We start from the raw sequence: 24,077 nt of genomic DNA, 5'->3' as shown, positions 1-24,077 counted from the left end.
CTATCTGTTCAGTCACCTAAACCAAACATTTCAATCATACTCCATTACCAAGCACAGTTTTATACCAGTGGCCAAGAAATGTTTCTCAAGTAAATAGATGACTGGGTTTTCAATACTTTCTGTTCCTCTTTTTATAACTGATGATTTAGAAGTTATAATTCAAGTCAGGTTTATTCACTCAGTTGTGTCTGACTCTTTGCGATCACATGGACTGTAGCACGCTAGGCTTCCTTGTCCATCACCAACTCCTGGAGCTTGTTCAGATTTACGCCCATCGAGTTGGTGATGCCATCCAATCACGTCATCTTCCGTCATCCCCCTTCAGTCTTTCCCCAAATCAGGGTCTTTTCCAATGAGTCAATTATTTGCATCAGGTAGCCAGAGTATTGGAGTTTCAGCTTCAGCATCAGTCCATCCAATGAATATTCAGGACTGATTTCCTTTATGATTGATTGATTTGATCTCTTTGCAGTCCAAAAGACTCTAAAGGGTCTTCTCCAACACCAAAGTTCAAAAGCACCAATTCTTCGGCGTTCAGTTTTCCTTATGGTCCAACTCTCACAGCCATACATGACTACTGGAAAAACCATAGCTTTGACTAGATGGACCTTTGTTGGCAAAGTAATGTCTCTGCTTTTTAATATGCTGTCTAGGTTGGTCATAGCTTTTCTTCCAAGGAGCAAGCGTCTTTTAATTTCAAGGCTGCAGTCACCATCTGCAGTGACTTTGGAGCTCCCCAAAAATAAAGTCTGTCACTGTTTCCATTGTTCTAGTTCTAGTTCCTTTACTTAAAATCTCCTCTCAAAACATCACCTTCCTTTGCCTGCACTGTTGCTGCTCTAACATGGACTCTCAAGTCACTTAATTCTTGTGTGTCTATCATCTAAACCATCTAATTCCCTAAAGCATAGATTTTACTATAGATTTATTTGGTTCAAAAATATTTAATGTCTCTCTTTTGTTTGCAAAAACACAATTCCAACTTCACCACTCTCCATAATTATTTCTCTTACCACTTCCCAGACTCATAAACCGTCTTCAAAAGCCATCCTTGCCTCTTTTTTATCATACAATGTCATGTCTTACTTCCTTGCCTCTGATCATATTATTTCCTATGCTGGAACATCCCTTCCCTCTGTTGTGAAAGCTGCTCAAATCGCGCTCATACATTAGCTCCTAATTAGGGATTAGGCCTCTAATCTGCAGAAGGAAATGGCAACCCACTCCAGTACTCTTGCCTGGAAAATCCCATGGACAGAGGATCCTGGTAGGATACAGCCCACGGAGTAGCAAAGAGTAGGACTGAGCGACTTCACTTTCACTTTTCAGGCCTCTAATCTGAGTGAAATTTTTACCCCTCAAAGCTTTGGGGATACTCTGAATTCACAGTTCTGCTCTAATTCTCAACACAGTCTAAGATGATTTCAATCATCTTTCTGCCTTTCTCTGAAGTTCCCATCATGTAGATAGTACCTGGGCCACAGTAAATGCTACAGAAAGTTCTCAGAATTGGTATCAAATTAAAGCCATATACACAACATATGTAAATTACATACATATTTCAGGAGTTAAAGGAACAGAAGTCACTGAAAAATAAGATTTCCACTGGAGAATAAGCCCGCACCTTTACCCCAACCCTTACCACCCCTTCATCACTCTTTTCCTTTTCCTCAGCCTCTTCACACCACAAGAATTCTTGGGCAGTATTTAGGCCTGTGGTGGCATTCACTCTTTATTCCCTATTCACTGGGCTGTATTTTCCCATCTCCTCTTCTAGGTGTTCTGAGTGTTGCTCTAAGAACTCTGGTGCTTAAGATGAGACAAGGCAATGCCCATGGGAGGGAGGGTGGAATTCAGGCTGTGCTTTGGAAGTTTTCATTTCATTTCAGAGTCTCCCAGAGAACAGGAGCCTGTCTGGAATGTACTGCCTTCTGCATCTGGTGCTGTACTCTCCCTGATGAAAGGAGGGGCCCGGAGAGGAGACGGCAGGCTGCTCTGGGTTTCTCCTCACACCCTGGACTCCTCCAGTATCAAGTCCTGTAATGCCCTGGCCTCTGTACAATGTGCCAATGGAGGGGCAGGCAGCAATGGGAACTTGCTGTGAATGAATTCTAATTATACACAGTGAAGATTTCTCACTAGTTAGAGAAAGCCACTCTTCAGGTTTGCTTTCTTTTAGTGAAGGAGCATTTTATCCAATTAGAGAGAAATTATCAGAGAGGAAAGAGGCCAAGTACCTATCTTGATCTCACTGCAGATGTGCCATAGAAGAAGGCACTAATTAAACTAATCTCCTACCCAGTGGTAATAGACTCTACTCCAGCAGAGGAATATTTTTGAAAATTCTTTATGGTAAAAATATTATAAATATATGCTAACTAGAGATAATCATAAGGACTCCCACATGGAACTATATCCAGCGTCAACAATTATTAACCTATAGCTAATTTTATTTCATCTCTACACCACTACCACCATCTCAGATTATTTTAAAGCAATTCAGACAACATATTAGCTCATGCATAAGTATTTTAGAGTATCACATAGAATTATTAGCAATGTTATTAACTTAGTTTACCTTTGATTAATATACTTCTCATCCTACCACAGAATCCACATTTTGTTGCCTTAAAACGTGAAAAATATATGGGGCTTCCACGGTATATCAAAACTGTAAAACTTACATGGCGAGTGGGATTGTGTGAGCTAACTCTGTCCCCGTGGTTTACCATTCTGTACACAATGGCATCCAGGGTGCTGGAATGCCCCTCCTTTGGTCACCTAGTAACTTTTCACTGGTCAACAGAAGCTGAATAAACTATTATGTGGCAGGAAAGTGCTTGGCGAGCTGACTTGGATCATCTCCTAGATTTTAGAAGAAAAAAAAAAATCCATAGCCAAGATTAAATTTGCTAAACCTTTAGGCTTTGCTGTCAGGAAACATTCCACTCTTGGAGAGTAAGATGGATGCAGAAGACATAGGCTCAGGTAAACTAGGCCATATATTGAAGCAGATTTGGAGACAAAATCTGATGCTGACGCAGGTGCTTCTGGGTGAAGACCACTGTGAAGGGGCTGGTGGGGCCACTTGGATCGCCACAGTGGTCTTTCTGGGTCAGGAGCTCAGTGGGGCCCTTCACCAACTCTTGGAGCACACTGCAGGGACTCTGCACTCCACCTGCCAGCAGCTGTACGCACTGCTTGAAAAAGAGAATCATTGTACCTGGAGACAAGGCAAGTATTTATTTATTCTTTCTCTAAAAAATATTTATTAGCCACTCTGAGAGGGCTAATGAGCACACAGAGGCTAGGTTAAGGTCTCAGTCCATAAAGAATGAACGATTTGATGTGGGAAGTAACACAACTGCACAGTAACACAAGGGACATTGAGGACAATCCCATTACAGACGTACAAATGAAGTGCCTTAAGTCTTCAGAAACAGGTGAGATTACATTTTTTCAGGTGGAGAATTTTGCTAAGACAAATGCAGCATCTAACCTGAGGGTGAAGGAAGGATTGGGTTTATGCAGCCAGAACTTGGGCACATTGAAAGAACATTCCAGGCAGAGGTGTTATCAGCAGGATCCAACACTTAGAAGTAGGAAAATATAGGCTTAGTTTGAGGCAGGTTGATCAGTTTTTCCATATTGAAATATAATATTCTATTTTTAGACTTATTTGAACTTGAACTTGCCAATTGCAAAAATATTGGGAAGTCCAGGGTGGGATGGAATATGAAATTATACCCCCAAGACACACATAAAGAGGGGTGCAGGTTCTTGGGAATAAGCCCAGTTATGGATGCTAAGTACAGCATGGCAGGAAGAATGTGGTATCCAATGCCTATTATCTCAGACAACAGTTACTCTAGATAAGAAGATGGGCATCATGAAATCCAACTCTAAAAAACATGGGGTGAAGGCAAGTGGGCAGGTCTCATCAATTGGGAATCCAGGGCAGATACTGTTAAAAATTCAGTCTAGAGAGCAGATCGTGGACATTGAGGGAAATCTGTCCAAAAGCAGCATGACCCAGAGACCCTAAGCTGGAACTCAGAGACAGGAATCGAATCTCTAGAGAGAACTGAATGTGATTCTAGGCAATGTATGAAGACTTGATTATTCATGGAGAATGATAAGGTCAGCTCCTAGAAGAGGAGTTCAAAATAAAGACTGGTTCTCAGATACAGACCAAAAAAAAAAAAAAAAAAAAAGTCAGAACTAGAGCCCCATGATAAGGCTAGACTAGTTGAAGATGTTTTAGTGATGACTTTGAAAACACTGAGCTATATGGTGCCTTAAATTACATATTTCTGAGTTCAGAGTTGAATTTTAAAGATTGGAGAGTTGCTAAGCCTATATGAAGCCATCAAGTGACCCCAGCTGTGAGGAGAGGAGGAATGTAAAATAAGAAATAGGGATGGAGTGAGAGACTATGTCAGATCAGATCACAGTGAGAGGTTTACACCAGAGCAAAGAGGTTTGACTTGGTTTATTAGTTTTTGAGTAGCCAGGTTCCAATCAGAGAATTGGTGTCATTAGAGCTATTCTTTGAAAGGCTTATTTGAAAATTGTCAGTGATCACAAGCCCAGCAGGATGAATAGTGTGAACCTAATTAAATCATAATAGCAAACAAAGTACTCAATAAAATATAGCGTCTGCATGAGCAGAAATAATGTAGATATGGCATGCCTGCTACCCAAGTCTATTTGAAGTGTTTCACTAAACTTCAGGCAAATCATTATATATGGATCATTGATAAACTATATAGTACATTCAAAGAAGAAAAATAATTTCCCCCAAATCATACCAAATGAGGAATGAATGGAGGGAGATGTTGACTTCAATAGGACAGCATATTATGGGGGGGGAGGTGGTCATGATACCTTCAAATATTCAAAGAATTTTCACAAGCAAGAGGAATTGGATTTACTCCTTGCTATTATGTTAAAAAGACAATTTGTCCCCAATTTCTAGATGTGTTAAAAAAATTACAGTTGTACAAATGACTTCTTCAAGAGGGATACAGGCTTTAAAGCCTAGTAAGGGTCTTACACACACAAAGGTCTTTACAGATTTCTAGGATAATTTCTCCATACTTTATTACATGTCCGTGGAAAAACAATGTGGTTTAGTTTTGTATTTCTTCTTTTTCTGTGTCTCTGTGTGTATTGTGTGTGTAGAAACCATTACGTTCATAGACTGCCTCATGAAAATAAATGAATATTTGGGGAGCACTGCTACATTTCTAAAGCAAGAAGAAAAGGAGATGTGTAATTTACGCGGCATGCATGATGAATGTACTCCACTGCAGACAAAGTCCACCATTCAAGATATCAAAGCAACAGACATTGCTGCAAGAGGGGAACAAAATGTCATAGAAACAGCTACTGTTTCTCCCACAAATGGAGAGGAAAGTCATTACACAAACCAGGTCCAGTTGAAAAAAAATAAAATACATAGGAGTTCAGAATTAGTGGAAAAAGAAAACAATACATCATTGAATGGAGATGTAACAGGGCAAGAAGAGTCACGGAACAAAATGTTCCCAGATAATGCAGAAAATAAAGATGATAAACAAATAGAACACATGACTATTGAGAGCATAAATGGCAACAGGGAAGAGTTGCATGACATAATCCAGACAACAGAAAGAGAAATTCAAGAGATCTCAGAAAGCCAAAGAGAAGAGATTACCACATCCTCAATAACATGTGATAGCTCCAATAAATGTGTGAATAGTCTTCCCAGTGACTCAGAGAGTCTAAAGCGAAAGAATAACATAATGGAAAAGGAGTAAGTAAATACAATGTAAGAGGTGCTTGTGTATGCCTACCTATATGTGTTTCTACTTGTATATAAAACAATTTACGCATGAATAAAATTTTATATCTATATTTCATATCTCCAAAAGATATTAGCAATCAATAACTGTTTAAATTACTACCATAAAAATTTATAAGGCTGCTATTATTAGTACTGTTAGTTTCTTACAGCTTCCAGGAAAAAAAAATGCTTCTTTAATGGAAGAAGGAATTGACTGTTTAAGAAAGTGGTTAAAATGAACAATTGTTCTGAACACGGACAGTTTCCTAAATCAGTACTCTTTAGATTATCATGAGGAAAAAACAACTAGGAGACTGCAGAGTTCAAATATTAGAAGAGAATTTCCTAGCCTCTGATTTATTTTATGTATATTTTCAAATTCTCACATTTATTTTATGTATTAATATAAATCATCATGTATCTGTAACCTGTGTCTGTAGAACTCTGGGAGGGCTCAGGCATAAGCTTCGGGAGATTCTTAAAATTGAATACATATTTTTACAACTACTTTATATCCTTGGAGATGGTCTAGAGCTCTCGCCAGATTTTCAAAGAGCCCATGACTTCAAAAAAATATGTTGAAATTGACTGGTCTATTTTATGAATCATCGCCCCCATACAAGGTAATAATAACCCATATTTCTCTAAATAAAATAAAATATTCATAAGCTATATTTTCCCAGTAAAAATAAGACTCTTAGAAGACAATGGGGAATAAAAATATCATTGGTTTAGAAGACAGATAGACATAAATTTATCTCCTGTTTTATTCCATACTAGATCTGTGACCCTGAGCAACTTGTTTCACTTCTTAGACCCATTTTCTTATTTGTAGAAATTATATATACTTTCTGGGATTATTTGATAAGATCAAAGGAGAAAATCATCTAAAGGGACTAGTACCTTGTTGCTCAGCCAACCTTCACTCTCAGCTAAACATCTCTATGTTGATTTATTTTACCACCACCAACCCTCACTTTCTCCACCACACACACACCATCAAACATCACTTATCCCATCTGTGCTCTTTCAGACACACAATACCATTTCCAGGACAACACCACAAATGAGTCTATGGTCTCAGGCAAGTCACTGTGCTCACTTTGACTTCGTTATCTCATCTATAAAAGGAAAGGGTTGAGCTCTGAGGTTCCCTACATGTCTGAAAGTCTAGTCAATTTCATAGATGTCACAGGAGCACATTCAAGGCATGAAAGACCCCCCAGGTTTGAAAGACTTATGCTTCTGAAAAACAACTGTTAAAAGCAGTCAATATGTGGCTCCCATTTCACTTGAGAAAAACATTAACACTTTGAATCCTCACATTCAGAAATGACTCAATGCATCAACTGATGAGTCACTGCTGAACCACTCCCTCTAACACCTCCTTTAGGTGTTCCTTGTTAGTGATTTCCTCTTTGTGGCAATGTAACCAATTTTGCTTGGCTTGCATGTTTCATAAGATGACTGCTCATTGAAGGTCCTCAGGCTAGGAAGCCATGGTGCCCCAAGAAAGATGAGTGTCATAAACAAAACCTAGTTCGGAATCTGTTGTGATTCCTCCCTGGAGAATATTTTTTAAAAAGTCTATCTCTTTCAGGGTAGTTGTCCTAGTGTATACAGACTCAAAGGGAAACAACACTGGAATAAACCAATATGATTATTTTGGTGGCTGGACTAGATCTGCTTGATTAGATCTACAGGTCTCCTCGCTCTACTTTGTCAGTCTTTTGGAAGAAGAGTATTGATTTGGGCTTCCAGGGCACAGAAGAGAGTCATTTTTGAAGTGATACAAGGCAGAATCATTGCACCTTCCATTAAACAATGTATCTAATTTTCTGAAGTACCATTATCATCATGATCAGAGAATACTCAAACAGACCAATGACTTGAATAATTTTCTATTCCTTCTAACTGTATGGGTTAAGAATTGTAAATATAAATAAATAACCCTCTCTTCTATTTCAACATATTTTTTAGATTTCTGTGTCACAGGGCACTTTAAAGTTAAATTTATTAATTGAAAATAGTTAAAACCTGATTATTTTAGAACTGGGTATTTATGCTGTATTTTATAAAGATCCTTTTCTTTATTTTTTAAAAAAACTTTTTTAAAGATTCTCTTATTTCTCTTTGACACTGTTTATGTTTCAGTCATGTCACTGGTAGGAAATAAGAAATAGAAAGAAGAGAAGAAGTGCAAGCTGTGTAGAGATTTAATGTTTATTGAAAACTCATTTTATGTTAATTCACTATTATAAGAAATTGAAACATTTTATCTCATTCAATCTTCACACTATTGTTAAGATTGAATTATTTGATATTTGATATTTGTTTCAGTTTATAATGGATCATGAAACCAGTGTTTTAGAATGATTTGAGGAAGTCTGATATAATAGAAAGTTTGAGCTTTTGTGTTAAAGATAGATGGATTCATTTATTGACTCTACAACTTACTATCTGTGTAATTTCAGAAAGTTAAAATTTCTAAACCTCAGTTTCTTTATTTATAAAATGGTAATGACAGTGGGATATGCCTGACCCCATAGCATGGGAATTTAAACGAAATAATGTCTAGCACAAAACCTGATCATAGAAAGAGCTAAAATATTATTAATAGCTATTTTAATAATAATTATTGATGTTAAAGATCAAATAGTAAGTAACTAATATCAAATTTGAATTCAAGTCTATAAGATTCTAAAATGTTTGGCAAAGCTGATGATACAGAAAGTAAGAGTAAAACCAAAGGTAAAAATAATCTTTTGGACTGGTTCTTTGAGGACTGTGAATATTCTGTTTCTATTCACCTTGATTAAATGTACATTCACAGTACTTTTCTTTTCTCAATTTTTCTTAAAAATGTAATAAGCATCATCACTTGATTTATGGCATTTAGGCAATTCCAGGACAATATATATATATATATATATATATATATGTATATATACATTTCCTTTCCTTAAAATTTAGAAAACTATCCAGGTATTAGTTTTTGATTTATCAAGAAGCTTCAGCAATCTTCAGATTTATATTTGAAGTGAGCAAACCTGAGAGATGAATTGACCACCTAAATAATAACTGTAATAACAACAATAACAATGGATAACTTACACGGTACTTACTGTATGCCAGGCATAGCTTTTAAATGACTTTACTGTATAATTGTTCATTTAATTCTCACAGCCTTCATATGAGACTGGTATTATTTTTCACTATTTTCGAGTTGAGAAAGTTGAGGCACAGAGAAGTTGTGTATCTTGCCCAAGGTCACAGTGTCAGAAATGGGAGAGCTGGGATTCACACCACAACACTGTGGCTCTAGAACTGATACTCTTAGACATTTCACTATATAGTCCATAAATCAACCAATTGAAAAACAATGATGTCCCCTTTTCCCCTGCAGGTATCTTGATGTGCTGAGTGATGATACTGTCCCCCAAGTGTCTTGTTATATTACAGCACCAGCCTATGTTCTACAACATTTACACTGCAGGATAACTAATAGCATGAGTTCTTTAATAGTGAGTGAGAATGAAGAGTTGGTCAGCAATGTCATCGTTGTGGAGTGCTCAGATATGGAAAAGAGAATTCCATTTCCAATATGCATTGCGATTCCATTTACTGCACGTTACAGGGGAAATTACAGAGATATTATGGTGAAAGTGTCTGACATAAACCTTCGATCAAGTTATCTAACTCCAAATTCACTGGAGGGAAAGAGAGGAAGTTACAAGGTTGGTCAATCCTTGATTACACCAATATTTTCTCTGTGACTCTTCTTCTAACTAACTACTCAGATTACCAAATCATTGTATAGATACAATTGCTTCATTGGTAAAAATGGAAGGATTGATGAGATTTATGCTGGTGAATCCATGTGTTATTTTTGTTTGTTTGTTTCATTTTTCTATACATAAAGATCAAACAGCAGAGCTTGTTGGTCAAATTTGGGAGTGAAAACCTTGATTCTAGGAACCAGCAAGTGTTATATTTTTGCCTGGAAAGCAAAACCAACATCGTTGTTTAATTAGCTTCATACCTTAGACTAGTTTAGACTAACATTTTTAATGGGATGAGCTTCTGTTTAGAATCTCTAGATGACAGTAGCTTTATTTTTTATCATTCATGGGTTGAGAAAATATTTGAGTGTCTCTGTGTGCTTGTGTGTGTGTTTGCACTGAGATAAATCATGTTTAATATAAATCATGTTTAGTATATATATGGAAAACAGTAAATGCAGTAGTTAGGATATGGATTGTGGAGAAAGATTGCTGGGTTTGAAGTTTGGTTCCCACATCAAACTTTGGTTGCTTGCAATGTCAACTTGAGTAAATTATGTAACCTTGCTATGACCCAATTTTTTCATCTTAAAAGTGAATACAATAATAGTGTCTACCAGGTAGGGTAATAAGGATTAAATGAGAAAATACACTCAAGATGATAGAAGGAAGCCCATAAACACATGATAGTAGTTAATAAACTATCATTTATATGGTAGACTTTACTATAATAACTCTAAAGCCATCTATTCCATTCCAATCCCAAAGAAAGGCAATGCCAAAGAATGTTCAAACTACTGCACAGTTGCACTCATCTCACGTGCTAGTAAAGTAATGCTAAAAATTCTCTAAGTCAGGTTTCAACAGTACATGAACCAAGAACTTCCAGATGTTCAAGCTGGATTTAGAAAAGGCAGAGGAACCAGAGATCAAATTTCCAACATCTGCTGGATCATCGAAAAAGCAAGAGAATTCCAGAAAAACATCTAGTTCTGCTTCATTGTCTATGCAAAGCCTTTGACTGTGTGGATTACAACAAACTGTGGAAAGTTCTTCAAGAGATGGGAATACCAGACCACCTTACATGCCTCCTGAGAAATCTGTATTCAGGTCAGGTAGCACCGGTTAGAACTGGACATGGAACAACGGACTGGTTCCAAACTGGGAAAGGAGTCCGTCAAGGTTATATATTGTCACCCTGCTTATTTAACTTATATGCAGAGTACATCATGCAAAATGCCAGGCTGGATGAAGCACAAGCTGGAATCAAGATTGCTGGGAGAAGTATCAATAACCTCAGATATACAGATGACACCACCCTTATGGTAGAAAGCAAAGAGGAACTAAACAGCCCCTTGATGAAAGTGAAAGAGGAGAGTGAAAAACCTGGCTTAAAACTCAGCTTTCAAAAAACTAGGATCATGGCATCTGGTCCCATCATTTCATGGCAAATAGATGGGGAAACAATAGAAACAGTGAGAGACTTTATTTTCTTGGACTCCAAAATCACTGTAGCTATGAAATTAAAAGACATTTGCTCCTTGGAAGGAAAGCTATGACCAACATAGACAGCATATTAAAAAGCAGAGACATTAATTTGCCAACAAAGGACGGTTAGTCCAAGTTATGTTTTTTTCCAGTAGTCATGTATGGATGTGAGGGTTGGACCATAAAGAAAACTGAGAACCAAAAAATTGATGCTTTTGAACTGTGGTGTTGGAGAAGACTCTTGAGAGTCTCTTGGACTGAATGGGTATCAAACCAGTCAATCCTAAAGGAAATCAGTCCTGAATATTCATTGGAAGGACTGATGCTGAAGATGAAGCTCCAGTACTTTAGCCACCTGATGTGAAGAACTGACTCACTGGAAAAGACCCTGATGCTGGGCAAGATTGAAGGCAGGAGGAGAAGGGGATGACAGAGGATTTGGTGATTTGATGGCATCACTGACACGATGACTATGAATTTGAGCAAGCTCCGGGAGTTGGTGATGGACAGGGAAGCCTGGCATGCTGCAGTTCATGGGGTCGCAAAGAGTCTGACATGACTGAGCAACTGAACTGAACTGAACTGCTAGCTATCTGTGGTGACAAAATCATATGCTTTGAAGAAAGAATACATGCACAATTATTAAACTGAGCATAGAGTTGATGGGAACTAAAATTTGAAGTTCTTCTCTGGACCACTGGAACTTATTTTTAAATAATTAAAATTGTTTACTTTTCAGCTTTATATAAGTTGTCATTATTTGTAGAGGGGGGTAGGGAATAAATGTAAAAAAACGCCATACATACAAAGAATTCTTCTTGACTCATCTCTTCCTCTTCCAATTTGGGTCTTTTCTGAGTTATAAACAAGATTATACAGTTGAATATGAAAGCTGTGCCTGTTCTAATTATTTACTCCAATTCGTGCAACTAAGACATTTTCTATTCAGTCTAGGAAGTAGCTTGTGGCCTTTTACCATTGACCTATCCATGTGACTATCATAATAATAACAAAAACTGTTCATAGCACATATGCTTTTCACCAAATAGATATGAAGATGGTTAATAAATAGTGCAAAAGAAAAAAGGGAGAGCATTTCTACTGAGAAAAATAAAAGCACATACTTTTCTTTTAATAGTTTTCTAATGGTAGTTATCCCTATATTTAGCCCAAGAAAATTTAAACTCTGGATTCCTTCCAAATTTTTGTGTGGTTCATACGACATTTAAGAATTCTAATTCTGGAGTCAGATAAACCATCGTCAGAATTCTGCTCATGACACTCCCCTGCTTAAAAATCCTTCCGTTTCCCCAGTATCTGCCAAATATACTCTAACTGCATGGCAACCATCATGAGTTCCGAGAAAACCTTTTTTCTTACCTCTCACCATTTTCCCTCTGGCCAATTAAGAACATTCGTCATGCCGTGAATTTTCCCAGAAACAGATTCATGCAGAGATATTGTGAAATCTCTTCCTTAGTCAGTTTTCAAATGATAGATTATTTTCCATTGTGATTGTCCCTGAAATGTTTGTGTGTGTGTCTGGATGATTATCCTCTCATGCCTGGGTGGAGCTCGGCTGGTGTTTGGGGAAGCATTGAATAGACCAGATTACTTCTAAGTCCTCCTCTTCATTTTAAGCTTTGGTGATTATACTGAGTAGATAATTATGTTTTCATTTATGTACACAGTTCCTTTCTGTGTGATAAAAAAGCTTGAATATGTCCTTGCATATATGCATTCCAAATTTAAATGTCACTATATAAAAAAGAAACCCAAGTGTGTCTCTTTGCAATCATCTGCTTCCCCTGCATGGAAGAGAGAAATAGAGAAAATGACTTTATCAGGAGGTTATGAATTGTCAGAGGAAGGAATTTGCTGACAGTATAAGTGCTGTAGGATTGTTACCCAAATGATGAAATTTTAGCCCTCGGAATTTCTAAAACTGTTAAACTTTCTGGATAGTGGCCAGTGCTTAAAGTCCATTCTGGTAAAAGAGGATAGGATTCCAAACATGATTAATATTTGTGAAAACACTAAATTTACCTTTTACCTTTTCAGGGGAATAATTTAAATTGAAAAATATATTTATTTCTCTTTTTTTCTATTGTGTGGTTCAAGTTTGAGAAACTCCTAGTAACTACTTCTAGTTTATCTCATGAAAGGACCATCCATTTTGGGTTAATGAAGAAATTCTCAATGACAGGAACAGCATATAGCTATTGTTTTTTTCTTTTTTCCCCACAGCTGTAGAATATGTACAGCATATACTTCCAGAATAATGCACTACTAATGTGTTTTAATGTCATTGTCTTAACATCCTTCCGTCCACACAGGGGACCTGTGCTGAAGTGAAAGTTTACAAGTTGGGGATCTTTTCTGTTGTGTCTTGTTTAAAGAAAGAGTCCTTTACAGTAACAAAGAAAGGTCTTACTCATAAGACAAGCATGGATTCCCGAATATCCTTAAATTACCCTCCAGGAGTTTTCAACTCACCAGTGCTTGTACAAATAAAGGTAAATATTAAAAACTGGTGAGGCTTTGTGTGGGTTATCAAACTTTGTCCTAAAAGGGAAGAAGATATAAATATTTAATATAGCAATAAATGAATTTTCATACTTTTAATCACCTAACTTATAGTGTCATCAGTGAAATAGTGATGATTTAGAGCATATTAAATCTCATTCCCAAAGAAATCCCTGACTTATTGTAAAGCCTTTTCTAGCTATTTTTTGTCTTGTTTTATTGTATTGTTTATGATATTTGTTGACCAAAAAAATGTTGAATATCTATGATAGAATTAATGTTGGACTTTGGGGCTTTCATATAATTCAAGAATTCCACCTGAGAGGATGTTTAAAAAAGAAGCTAATCAATTAGAACATTTCTGATTATGAATATTTGGTTATATTTAATTATAACACAGTTCTTTTGGGGATGAGAATTTAATTCATACAAGCATTATATACAAGACGTACAACTATGTATCAATATACATTTTAGAAAACATATTTCTTCAATATTTCCTATCCTTCTAGCCTAACTCTCCCTCATGCTCTCCTAATTTTTCCCAGTTGTTACCATAATGGATAAGGGAAGAAAAGTCAGGAAGAAAACATATTATAAATAATTGATTCATAAATATTTTCTACAAACTGTGAAATATTGAAATCATGCTAGTTATTTTTATTAGCCATTCTTATGTGAGAGGAAACAAATAAATGTAGTCTTGTTTGTCTAGTTTCTGAAGATCACTTGATCTAACAATAGTTCTAATTAGAAATTATGTAAAATGTCTATTTTGTTTTCTGGGTCATTTTGTTGCCTACAATTAACAGTGATTCTCAGTTATTTATAACATAGAACAAGAAACCTAGATTTTACAAAGACTTTGCAAAAAGAGGACCAATCTCTATGATCTTTCATAAGATAGTGTTGATTCTAGCCAACAATGCAGAGAAAAATGTATAAAACTATGTTCTAGTAAATTTTTAGAAAATTGACTTGGACATGTGCTGATACTTTGCATCTTCTGCTATTAAGATATAGCAATATGTATCCTTTATTTTTCTTTGTTTAGGTTCAACCAATTGACCCATCTCTGGTGGCATATTTAAAAAGTCAGCAAGATACTTCCTACTCAGTACTATCCACAAGCCCTATGATTCATGTTCAGCACCCATCAACACATCCTTTTCAGAAGCCAGTCACTGTACTCCTACCTTGCTCTCCACACCCTGACAAAAAAAATCTTGGGTCTGAAATAGATCATAAAAGAACAGCTAGTACCACAACAAACAGAATCATACCTCTGTACTTCAACAGGTAAGTTTGACCCTAATGGCTCTAGTTGACTTGATGGTAAACAAAGAAACATGATTAAAAGTGTAATCAGATATAGTTTAGTATCAGCACTGAAATATGATGAAATATTTTTAATATAGAAACAAAATATTGTGGATCTGGGAGGGTAATGGTTTTAGGTGTCATGAGTCCAAAAGTATGATCTGAGAAAAGATTGACACAAAAGAGGCAAAATTAATCCTCGCTTTAAAAAAATTTATGATATGGTTAATTACAAAGATGTAAAGGTTTGATCTTTGGGTCAGGAAGATCCCCTGGAGAAGGAAATGGCAACCCACTCTGGTATTCTTGCCTGGAAAACCCCATGGACAAAGGAGACTGGAGAGCTACAGTCTGTGGGGTCGCAAAAGAGTCAGACACAAGTTAGTGACTAAACACACACACACACACACACACACAAATAGTAACCCTAATCTTTGTTTCTGTCCTTTCATTAAGTACTTTTTTTTTTTCCTAATAAGAAAGGTAAACAGGAACCTTTACATTCTTTGATTCTGAAGGCAATTTTTTTTTTTCTTTTTGGAAAAAACATTAGAGGGAGAAACAACTTCAGACAGAAATAATAACAATTATTAACTGAGAAGCTAATTTTTTAAACCAGATTCCTTATGTATATTATCTCATCCAATCTGCCCACCACCTCACCTTCATTTTATCACTTGGAAGTCTGAAACTCAATGAGACTAAGAACTTGTATTACAATTATCTGCAAGTTGTACATCTGAGGATCAATCTATCACAGGTCAATAATATTTAAAAAAAAAATTCTAGCAAGCTCCCCAAGGCAAAACTTGAATATGCCATGCACTGGCAACTATTTATATACCATTTACACTGTATCAAGTATTATAACTAGTCTTGAGATAATTAAAAAGAAGATGTGTGTCTAGATTATGTGCAAAGCCTATGCCAATTTCAAAAGGGACTTGAAGAGTTTGGTACCTCTAGGGGTCCTGGAATCAGTCTCTTGCACCCAGATACTGAGGAGGGACTGTGCCTAAGAAGTGTGTGAGCTTGGTTTGGGCTCACATATTTTACCTCTAATCATGACTCTGTATAGCACATGGATCTGCCATGTATTTAGTTTGAGGCTGTCAGATTAGAAATTGAGAGGTGGAGTATTTGCTCTTTGCCACTGTGTTTCTAATTTAGGAGCTGACAATAGCAGAACATTGGCCAGGCGACCAAGTTAAACTTTTGTTAGTATTAGGTATGTGAGAGCGAACATAGAAATATAGACACGATTCAGTTGTATGTGCTTTTGCTGTACTACATTATATGTATTATATCCTAATTGGCATTGAGTTAATCCATGTTCTTGTATATCATGGTAAAGTAAGATTTAAAACCAAAAATATCCTGGGGCTTCCTACTGAAACATATTAGTCTTAACAGATTAAGACATTCTCTTTCAAATAGCATCGCATTTTAAATACATATATTTTATATGTGTATATATATATATATATGTATATGTATATATATATATTTAAAGATGAGAGCTTAACTCTAAAATTTGATTCTTACTGGTAACTTATTGCTAAAATCTAGTAAATGTTTCATTTGTCTCTAGGGTAGGTTGCAAAGGATTAATAAAAATAATTTGTGTTGACATGCACTTTATATTATAAAACAAAGTAGCTACATTTGCCAGAAAGATAATAATAAAACAATTTCCTGTTCCCAATTGTTGATCTTATTCATAGTCTATATACACCAGTGAGAATAAAAATGTATCCCTGTCATACGCAAATATCATTTGTGTAAGTGACTAGATCAATGTTTCTTTTTCCTCTCCCTTGCTCTATTTCCACATCCCTCAGAAACAACAGGGCAGAATATGGAGAGAAATTGGAGGCAGTGTATTGCACTGTCAAAAATGAAATTGCCAAAATATAGGGATAACAGTAGAGGCAATAATATCTCTAAAAGATATGCATACTGGGGGTGGCACATTTTCATACACTTCATTGACTCGAAGTACTGGAAATCTAGTCAGTACCGATAGGAGAATGTTACACCTTGGTCCAGAGAAATTATACTCAGCAAAAATGACTAGACACTGAAAACTGGTTTAGAAATGTTGCCCTCTAGATCTATGAAAGATTCAAATGACAACCAAATTGAAAATGGGTGAACAGATGTTCACTCGAAGATAAGAAAATACCCAACTCCTCCATGATGTTGTAAGGGAAAAAAAATAATACCAATCAACACCAAGACTTCAAAGAAGAACAAAAATAACAACAACAGAAATATATAGAAATGATCATCAGGATGGAGCAGAAAAGAATAAAGAACAACAGGGTGAGATACAAAGATAAGAAACTGAGATGAAAAGTCACCAAGGTATGATAAGGACTCATCTAAAGTGATATAACTTAAGAATTTTAAGTACCATTGAGAAAGAGACCAAAACAACCACAAAAGAAGTAATAATCGAAGGCACAGAAATGCAATTTTCTGATGTTGACTAAAACCTTGAGTTAGAAAGTGTTGATTTCAAAATTTATGAAAAAAATAAACCTATACTTTAGACATAACATAGCAAATTGAAATGTATTTTTATGAGTTGGGGATAAAATAAATTTAACAGATCAAGAATAGGACATTAACTCATTTTCAAAAATCTAGAATTGAATATAAATAATATAAAAGCAAAAGAAAAGTAAAAATTCATATGGCAAAGTCGTAACAGAAAGAAAATAAGAAAACAGCATGGTGAAATTAAAGAGAAAATATTATATAAATAAAATCTTCATTTATGTTAAGTAAATATAAATAGGTTAAACATAATTTATATGAATGTCCACCTTAATCTTAAATATTTTTAATATTTTACATGCTACATTTGTGGAGATTTCCTTAGATTTATCATTTTACCAAATTTTTTTGGTAAAATGTATTTTACCAAATTTACTGTCAATTGTTTAAGTTGTTCATTTTAATAATTATAATTCTCTTTTCTAAAAGGCTATTGCTATATATTAAAATTTAAAAAATATCTTTTCTGAGGTTCTCTATTTTTTCATTATGCTTACTATTTCTTCTTTTATTCCTCTAATCATTGTAAGGAGAAGGCAATGGCACCCCACTCCAGTACTCTTGCCTGCAAAATCCCATGGACAGAGGAGCCTGGTAGGCTGCAGTCCTTGGGGTTGCAAAGAGTCGAGCACAACTGAGCGACTTCACTTTCACTTTTCACTTTCATGCATTGGAGAAGGAAATGGCAGCCCACTCTGGTATTCTTGCCTGGAGAATCCCAGGGACAAAGGAGCCTAGTGGGCTGCTGTCTATGGGGTCGCACAGAGTCAGACACAACTGAAGCGACTTAGCAGCAATCATTGTAAACACTTCCATTTTAAGTCTTATTCAGATTATTTTACCTATAAGCATGATATTAACTGTGATATCTATTTACATGGTGTAAACTAGTAAATTGTCTTTCATACTAATTCTACTCTATGAATTTTAGCCTTAGAAATTTATTTCCAAGTATTGATTATAATTTTTGATCAGATCAACTGTTCTCCCTTCCTTTCCACCCAGAGAAGCTTTTGTGTGCTTCTTTGTTGCTTTCTTGAATCAGTGTTCAAAGGGATTTTGGTTGTTTTTGTTGTTTCTCATTTCAAGGCCAGTACTGTCCTTTTGGGGATTCCAGTTTTATGACTGAGTCAGTTCTAGCTGACAGCTGGAGGCTGTATGTAATGTGCCTGAGTGCATGTTAGACTCCAGACCCCACAAATCTTGTGTGCGTGCGTGACTAGTGGGATTGGGGCAGGCTGATTCATGGAATCAATCCCTTGTGTTCCCTAGGGAGGAAAAAGAATTCTAGCTTTTTGAGATTTTTTTTCCCCCAGATCTAGGGGATTTTCTTTCCAGCTTCAGAGTTTGTCTAACTTGTGTGTTTGTGTGTGTGTGTCATTTTATCTGGCGTTCTAAGATTGCCATTTGTCATCAATTCAACTAGCCAAATTTCTTTTTTCTTCTCCATTTCTTTGCCTTAGTACACGATCTCTCTGCTTTTTTCTGCCATGATTAGCTGAAGAACTGTCATTTGTTCTATAAATTGAAGCTCAGCTCTCTCCTTATGTCAAGATAGTCTATGATTTCCAGAAGGGATTGACTGCTCCTCTCTTAGTTCTAGCCCTGTTCTTTTGTATATATTAAATCACACCATAGTGTTATTAAATTCTCTTTTCTATTTATAGTCACTCAGCATAATTACAACATAGTTGGTGCCATGTTGAATTAGGTGAATTAAATAAATTAATGAGTAAATTTGTGGAAAAATAAATCATGCCATTAGTTTTCTGTATTTTCTGACAATACTAAATTGATGAATTATGATATGCTCTGCTTCTATTAGTGCTAGACATGGGAGATGGATTTTCTCTATCTACAGGAGCATAAAACAATTAAGTAAAAACCTATATAAACTACTTATTTAACATTCTTATATCAAAGAGTAAAAGCTAGCTGAACATTTTCTGTGGAAATAGAAACACAATGAAGCAATCCATGCCTCAGAATATAAAAAAGATAAAATGATTTGATGTCAATATGTAGTTTGAAAATAAAGAATAAAAGGTCTTTGTTGTAGTACATTCCTTCATGTGTGAATGATTTCTGGGCAAAACATGACAGTCATTTAATTATGAGCCAGAAAAGATTTCTTGATAGTAATGAAAGGAGAAATTAATTTATTAAATAGAAGCTTATTCCATATTATGCAAGAAATATTTTAGAGAATTAGATGGAAAAATTTTTTTTTCATGAAAAATGCCATTTCTACAAAATGCTATTGGTTTTAAGATCACCTTATCAAAATATATGTGAATCATATACAAGAATGTCTGTACAATATACGTCATATAAAAAATAATTAAATGGAGAAACTGGTAACACTATCACATAACTTAAGAAATTATTTATCATCAATAAAATTACATCTCCTTACTTGTCTCTTCCCATCCTATCCCTTACCTCCCTACCCTAATTACTCTTCATTTTCACCAAAGTTAACCACTATTAGAAAATTTTGACTCATTCCTTTGCTTTTAATTTTTTTTACTTTCATCAATATATTTTTATTCATCCATATATAATGTCTTGTGTGGCTTTGTCTGTGCTTGCCATTTGTAAAAATGCTACCCTTCTGCATATAGTCTTATGGTCTTGCTGTTCCATTTATTATTGTATAAAGTTTGTTCTCATTTCTGTATAATAGTCTATTGAATAGCTTCATATTTCAATCATCAGTGTTCTTATTGGGGGATATTCGTGTAGTTTCAATTTTTGCTAACATGGATATTACTAGTATGATTATTCTTCACTCAAAGTATATTGTGTAAGCACTTCTTCAGGGTATCTACCAGTCTTACTGCTGGGCATAGCGTATGCACATGTACAATTTTACAGGTTTTACAAACTGGTAGAACTAAATTTCATCCTCCCAGTATTTTTTATATTTTTAAGCCTTGCATATTATCCAATTTTGTAACCTGAAAATCTAATAGTTGTAAAATGGATTTTTGTGGCTTTAATCTGCAGTTCTCTGATTAAAATAAAGGTGGCATCTTTCATAATGGCTTTTATTAAATATTTGTGTTTTCTTATGTGTCAGGTAACTGTTAATTTCTTGCTCATTTTTGAACTTTTTACATTGATTTGTAGGATTTTTTTAATGGTCTCAGTGCTAAATCTTTGTCAATTTGTGGCCTGTATCTTTATATTTAATTGTGACTAATTTATCGTATATTTCTTTTATTATCAGTGTTTTTTGTCCCAGTCCTAAAATACTTCTATCTCCTAAATTATAAACATGTTCTTCTTTATTATCTTATAATTTTAAAGGTTTGGATTTCATGTAAGTCTTCAATTCATCTGAAATTGACTTTTACATACAACGTGAGGTAGGAATTCATATATTGTTTTTATGTGGATAGGCAGCATGATTTATTGAATGGTTATTTCTTTCCCTAACAATCTGTGAAGCCTCCTCTGTCATATAACGGATTTTCTTCTGAACTGTTCCTCTGGTCAGTCTTGTTATATAGTTTTGAGCTAATCTAACACTGTCATAACTTTTAAGGCTTTATAAGTTGATCCCTGATAGGTAAGCCGTATCATATTATTCTTATCCAGATATTTTTTTAGTTTGTTTTCCTTGAAACTTTCCCACTCATATAAAATAGAATTTGTTAAGGTCCACAAAAACAAACTGTTGGGGTTTTGCTGGTAATTGCCTCTGACATATGGGTCAGTTTGGAGAAAGATGACATCTTTAGTATATTGTGTCTTTAAATCTATTACCTGTAATATATGCTTCAATTTGTGTTGTTTTCCAATGTCTTTCAATGAAGCATTGCCAAAAAGTCTCCACACATATACTATATACATTTTATTAGGCTGATTCCTAAATACTATATGGCTTTGGTATGTGGATTGGAAAGTCAAGAAAGAATTTAATTTTCCAAATCAAAAATAAAATATCACTCAGACTGGCCAACAGAATACAGTAAGTCTCCTTACGTGCAAGTTGTGAACTTTCAAAGATGTGAACATGTGTCTGCATGCCCAATCATGTAAGTTAGTTCACATGTCTGGCATACATCATCATGTGTATGCATTCTCTACAAGTGGCTGTGATTTTGTGTACTTTATTGTTCTGTGGAGTATTCAGTAGAACAGTATCTTTATTTTAAGTCCCGGATGTATGGAAAAAAGAGTATAAGCAGTGGTGGTGATACAGTTGGTACTGCTAAGAAGTGCCAAGAGATACCGATGGAAACAAAAGTGAAAATAATTGAGAGAGTGGAGCGAGGCGAAAAGATGACAAACATCTCTTGTTCTTATAACATGAATTGTTCTGGTATGATTCTAAAGAAAAAAGACTTGTGAAGAGTATAGAACGTGTGAAGTCTGCTGTGCTGATGATGTCAATGATGTTGGCAATAATATTTAAGAAGCATGGAAAAGTGATAGAGGAAATGGGGAAACCTCTCAGTGTGTGAATGCATACATGCTAAATTGCTTCAGTCATGTCTGACTCTTTGTGACCCTACAGACTGTAGCCCTCCTGGCTCCTCTGTCCCTGCAATTCTCCAGGCAAGAATACCGGAGTGGGTTGTCATGCCCTAACCCAGGGGATCTTCCTGACCCAGGGATCAAACCAGTGTTTCTTATGTCTCCTGCATCAGCAGGTGAGTTCTTTACCACTAGCACCACCTGGATCAGCATCAAGTCCCACTTAGCTTAATGCTGCCTGGGAGTTTCCTGAAATACTTTGAGAAATTATTGATGAAAGCAAGTATTTACTTAGTATTCCCTGGTAGCTCAGATGGTAAAGAATCTGCCTGCAATTCAGGAGACCTGGGTTCAATCCCTGAGTTAGGAAGATCCCCTGGAGAAGGAAATGGCAACCCGCTCCAATATTTTTGTCTGGAGAATCCCATGAACAGAGAAGCCTGGTAGGCTACAGTCCACAAAGCTGCAAAGATTCAGACACAACTGAGCAGCTAATGCTTTCATTTACCTAAGGAGGTTTTTAATATGGATGAGACAGCGAATGTTCGACAGAGAAAGAACAAAGAGAAACCAAAGGAAAAAGGAGTAACTGAAAAACCAAAGAGATTCTTGACACAGGAAATGGCAAGGAGATTTTCTTTATTTGAGGAGGTACTGTTTGTTTTTGAGGGACAGGACCCAGATGTAGAATGGTACATGAAGTTTGCAGCAGCCATTGCAGAATGCAATCCAAAGCTACCTTGTCATCTGTGACAAGAAAAAAAGAGCTACTACCCAGACATCACTGGATTTTTTTTTTTCCGAGAGAGTAGATAGAATTTAATCCAGCAAGAAACCAGAACCTGTGCCATCAATGTCAGGCATGAGTGAAATTGCAGCTTGCCCTCCATCTCCTATTGCTGATGGTCCTTCAGCTCTACCATCTCTCACTTCTTCTCATTCCTCTAGTCAGTAACTTTTTTTGCTTCTTTACTAGATGTCAACCCCTGTGTGCAAGCTATTGTAATATACTACAGTACTTTTCAAGGTACTTCATGATTAAAAATGATTCCTTTATTTTTTGTGTTTGTTTTTTATGTATTATTTGTGTGAAAAATATATTAAACCTATTACAGCATAGTACTATATAGCTAATCATGTTAGTTGGCTACCTAGGCTAACTTTGTTGGACTTATGAACAAAGTGGACTTATAAACTCTCTCTCAGAACAGAACTCATTCATATATAAGGGACTCACTGTATTAAGGAAGATCAACATTGGAGGACTGACCCTCCCTGACTTCAAGGTGAACTATAAAGCTACAGTGATCAAGACAGTGTGGTAGTGACCACTTAAGAATTGACACATAGACCAATAGAACAGAATAGAGAACCCAGGAAATACAACCAACTGATCTTTGACAAAGGGAAACAGGCAATACAATGGAGCCAAGTCAGTATCTTCAACAAATGGAGTTGGAACAAGTGAACATTCACATGCAAAAAGAATGAATCTAGACACAAATATTATACCCTTTACAAAAGTTAATCCAAAATAGTAGCATGTAAACATAAATATGAAACACAATAGCATACAAAACTCCTAGAAAATAACATAGGTGAAAATCTAAATGATCTTGTGTAAGGTGATGACTTTTTCGATAAAACATCAAAGGTATAGTCTGTGAAAAAAATAATTGATATTGTTGGACCTCATAAAGTTAGAAACTTTTACACTGGGCAAAAAATGCCAAGTGAGTAAGAAGATGAGCCACAAACTGGGAGAAAATATTTGCAAAAGGTACATCTGATAAAGGACTGTTATCCAAAATTTATAAATAAGTCCTAAAACCCAACAATAAGAAAACAAAGACCTGATTCAAAAATAGGCCAAAAACTTTAATAGATATCTCACCAAAGACAATGTACAGTTGCCAAATAAGAATTTAAAAAGATGATCTATATCATATAAGTGAGACTCACTTATAACACTTATAACATATGTGTTAACATAACACTTATAACATATAAGTATTAACATAACACTCTAACATATGTAGATATCACTACATACCTATTAGAATGACCCAAATCTGGGACATGGACAA

General features: G+C 35.6%; 1 protein-coding gene across 1 annotated transcript in view; it reads left to right on the top strand.

Annotated features, from left to right (window-relative positions):
* Positions 1–2,882: 2,882 nt before the first annotated feature.
* Positions 2,883–24,077, top strand: part of DTHD1 (death domain containing 1) — a 78,782-nt gene continuing 57,587 nt past the window's right edge. Inside the window, exons 1-5 of the mRNA XM_006075679.4 lie at positions 2,883–3,234; positions 5,185–5,797; positions 9,234–9,564; positions 13,434–13,613; positions 14,678–14,922. Coding sequence (XP_006075741.4) covers positions 2,964–3,234; positions 5,185–5,797; positions 9,234–9,564; positions 13,434–13,613; positions 14,678–14,922 — 1,640 coding nt within the window. The 5' untranslated portion in view covers positions 2,883–2,963. The remainder of the gene's footprint in view (positions 3,235–5,184; positions 5,798–9,233; positions 9,565–13,433; positions 13,614–14,677; positions 14,923–24,077) is intronic.

Source organism: Bubalus bubalis, chromosome 7 (assembly GCF_019923935.1).
Source record: "Bubalus bubalis isolate 160015118507 breed Murrah chromosome 7, NDDB_SH_1, whole genome shotgun sequence".
Lineage (NCBI taxonomy): Eukaryota > Metazoa > Chordata > Mammalia > Artiodactyla > Bovidae > Bubalus > Bubalus bubalis.
The sequence above is the reverse complement of the archived record's forward strand: the minus strand, read 5'-3'. Positions and strand labels throughout refer to the sequence as shown.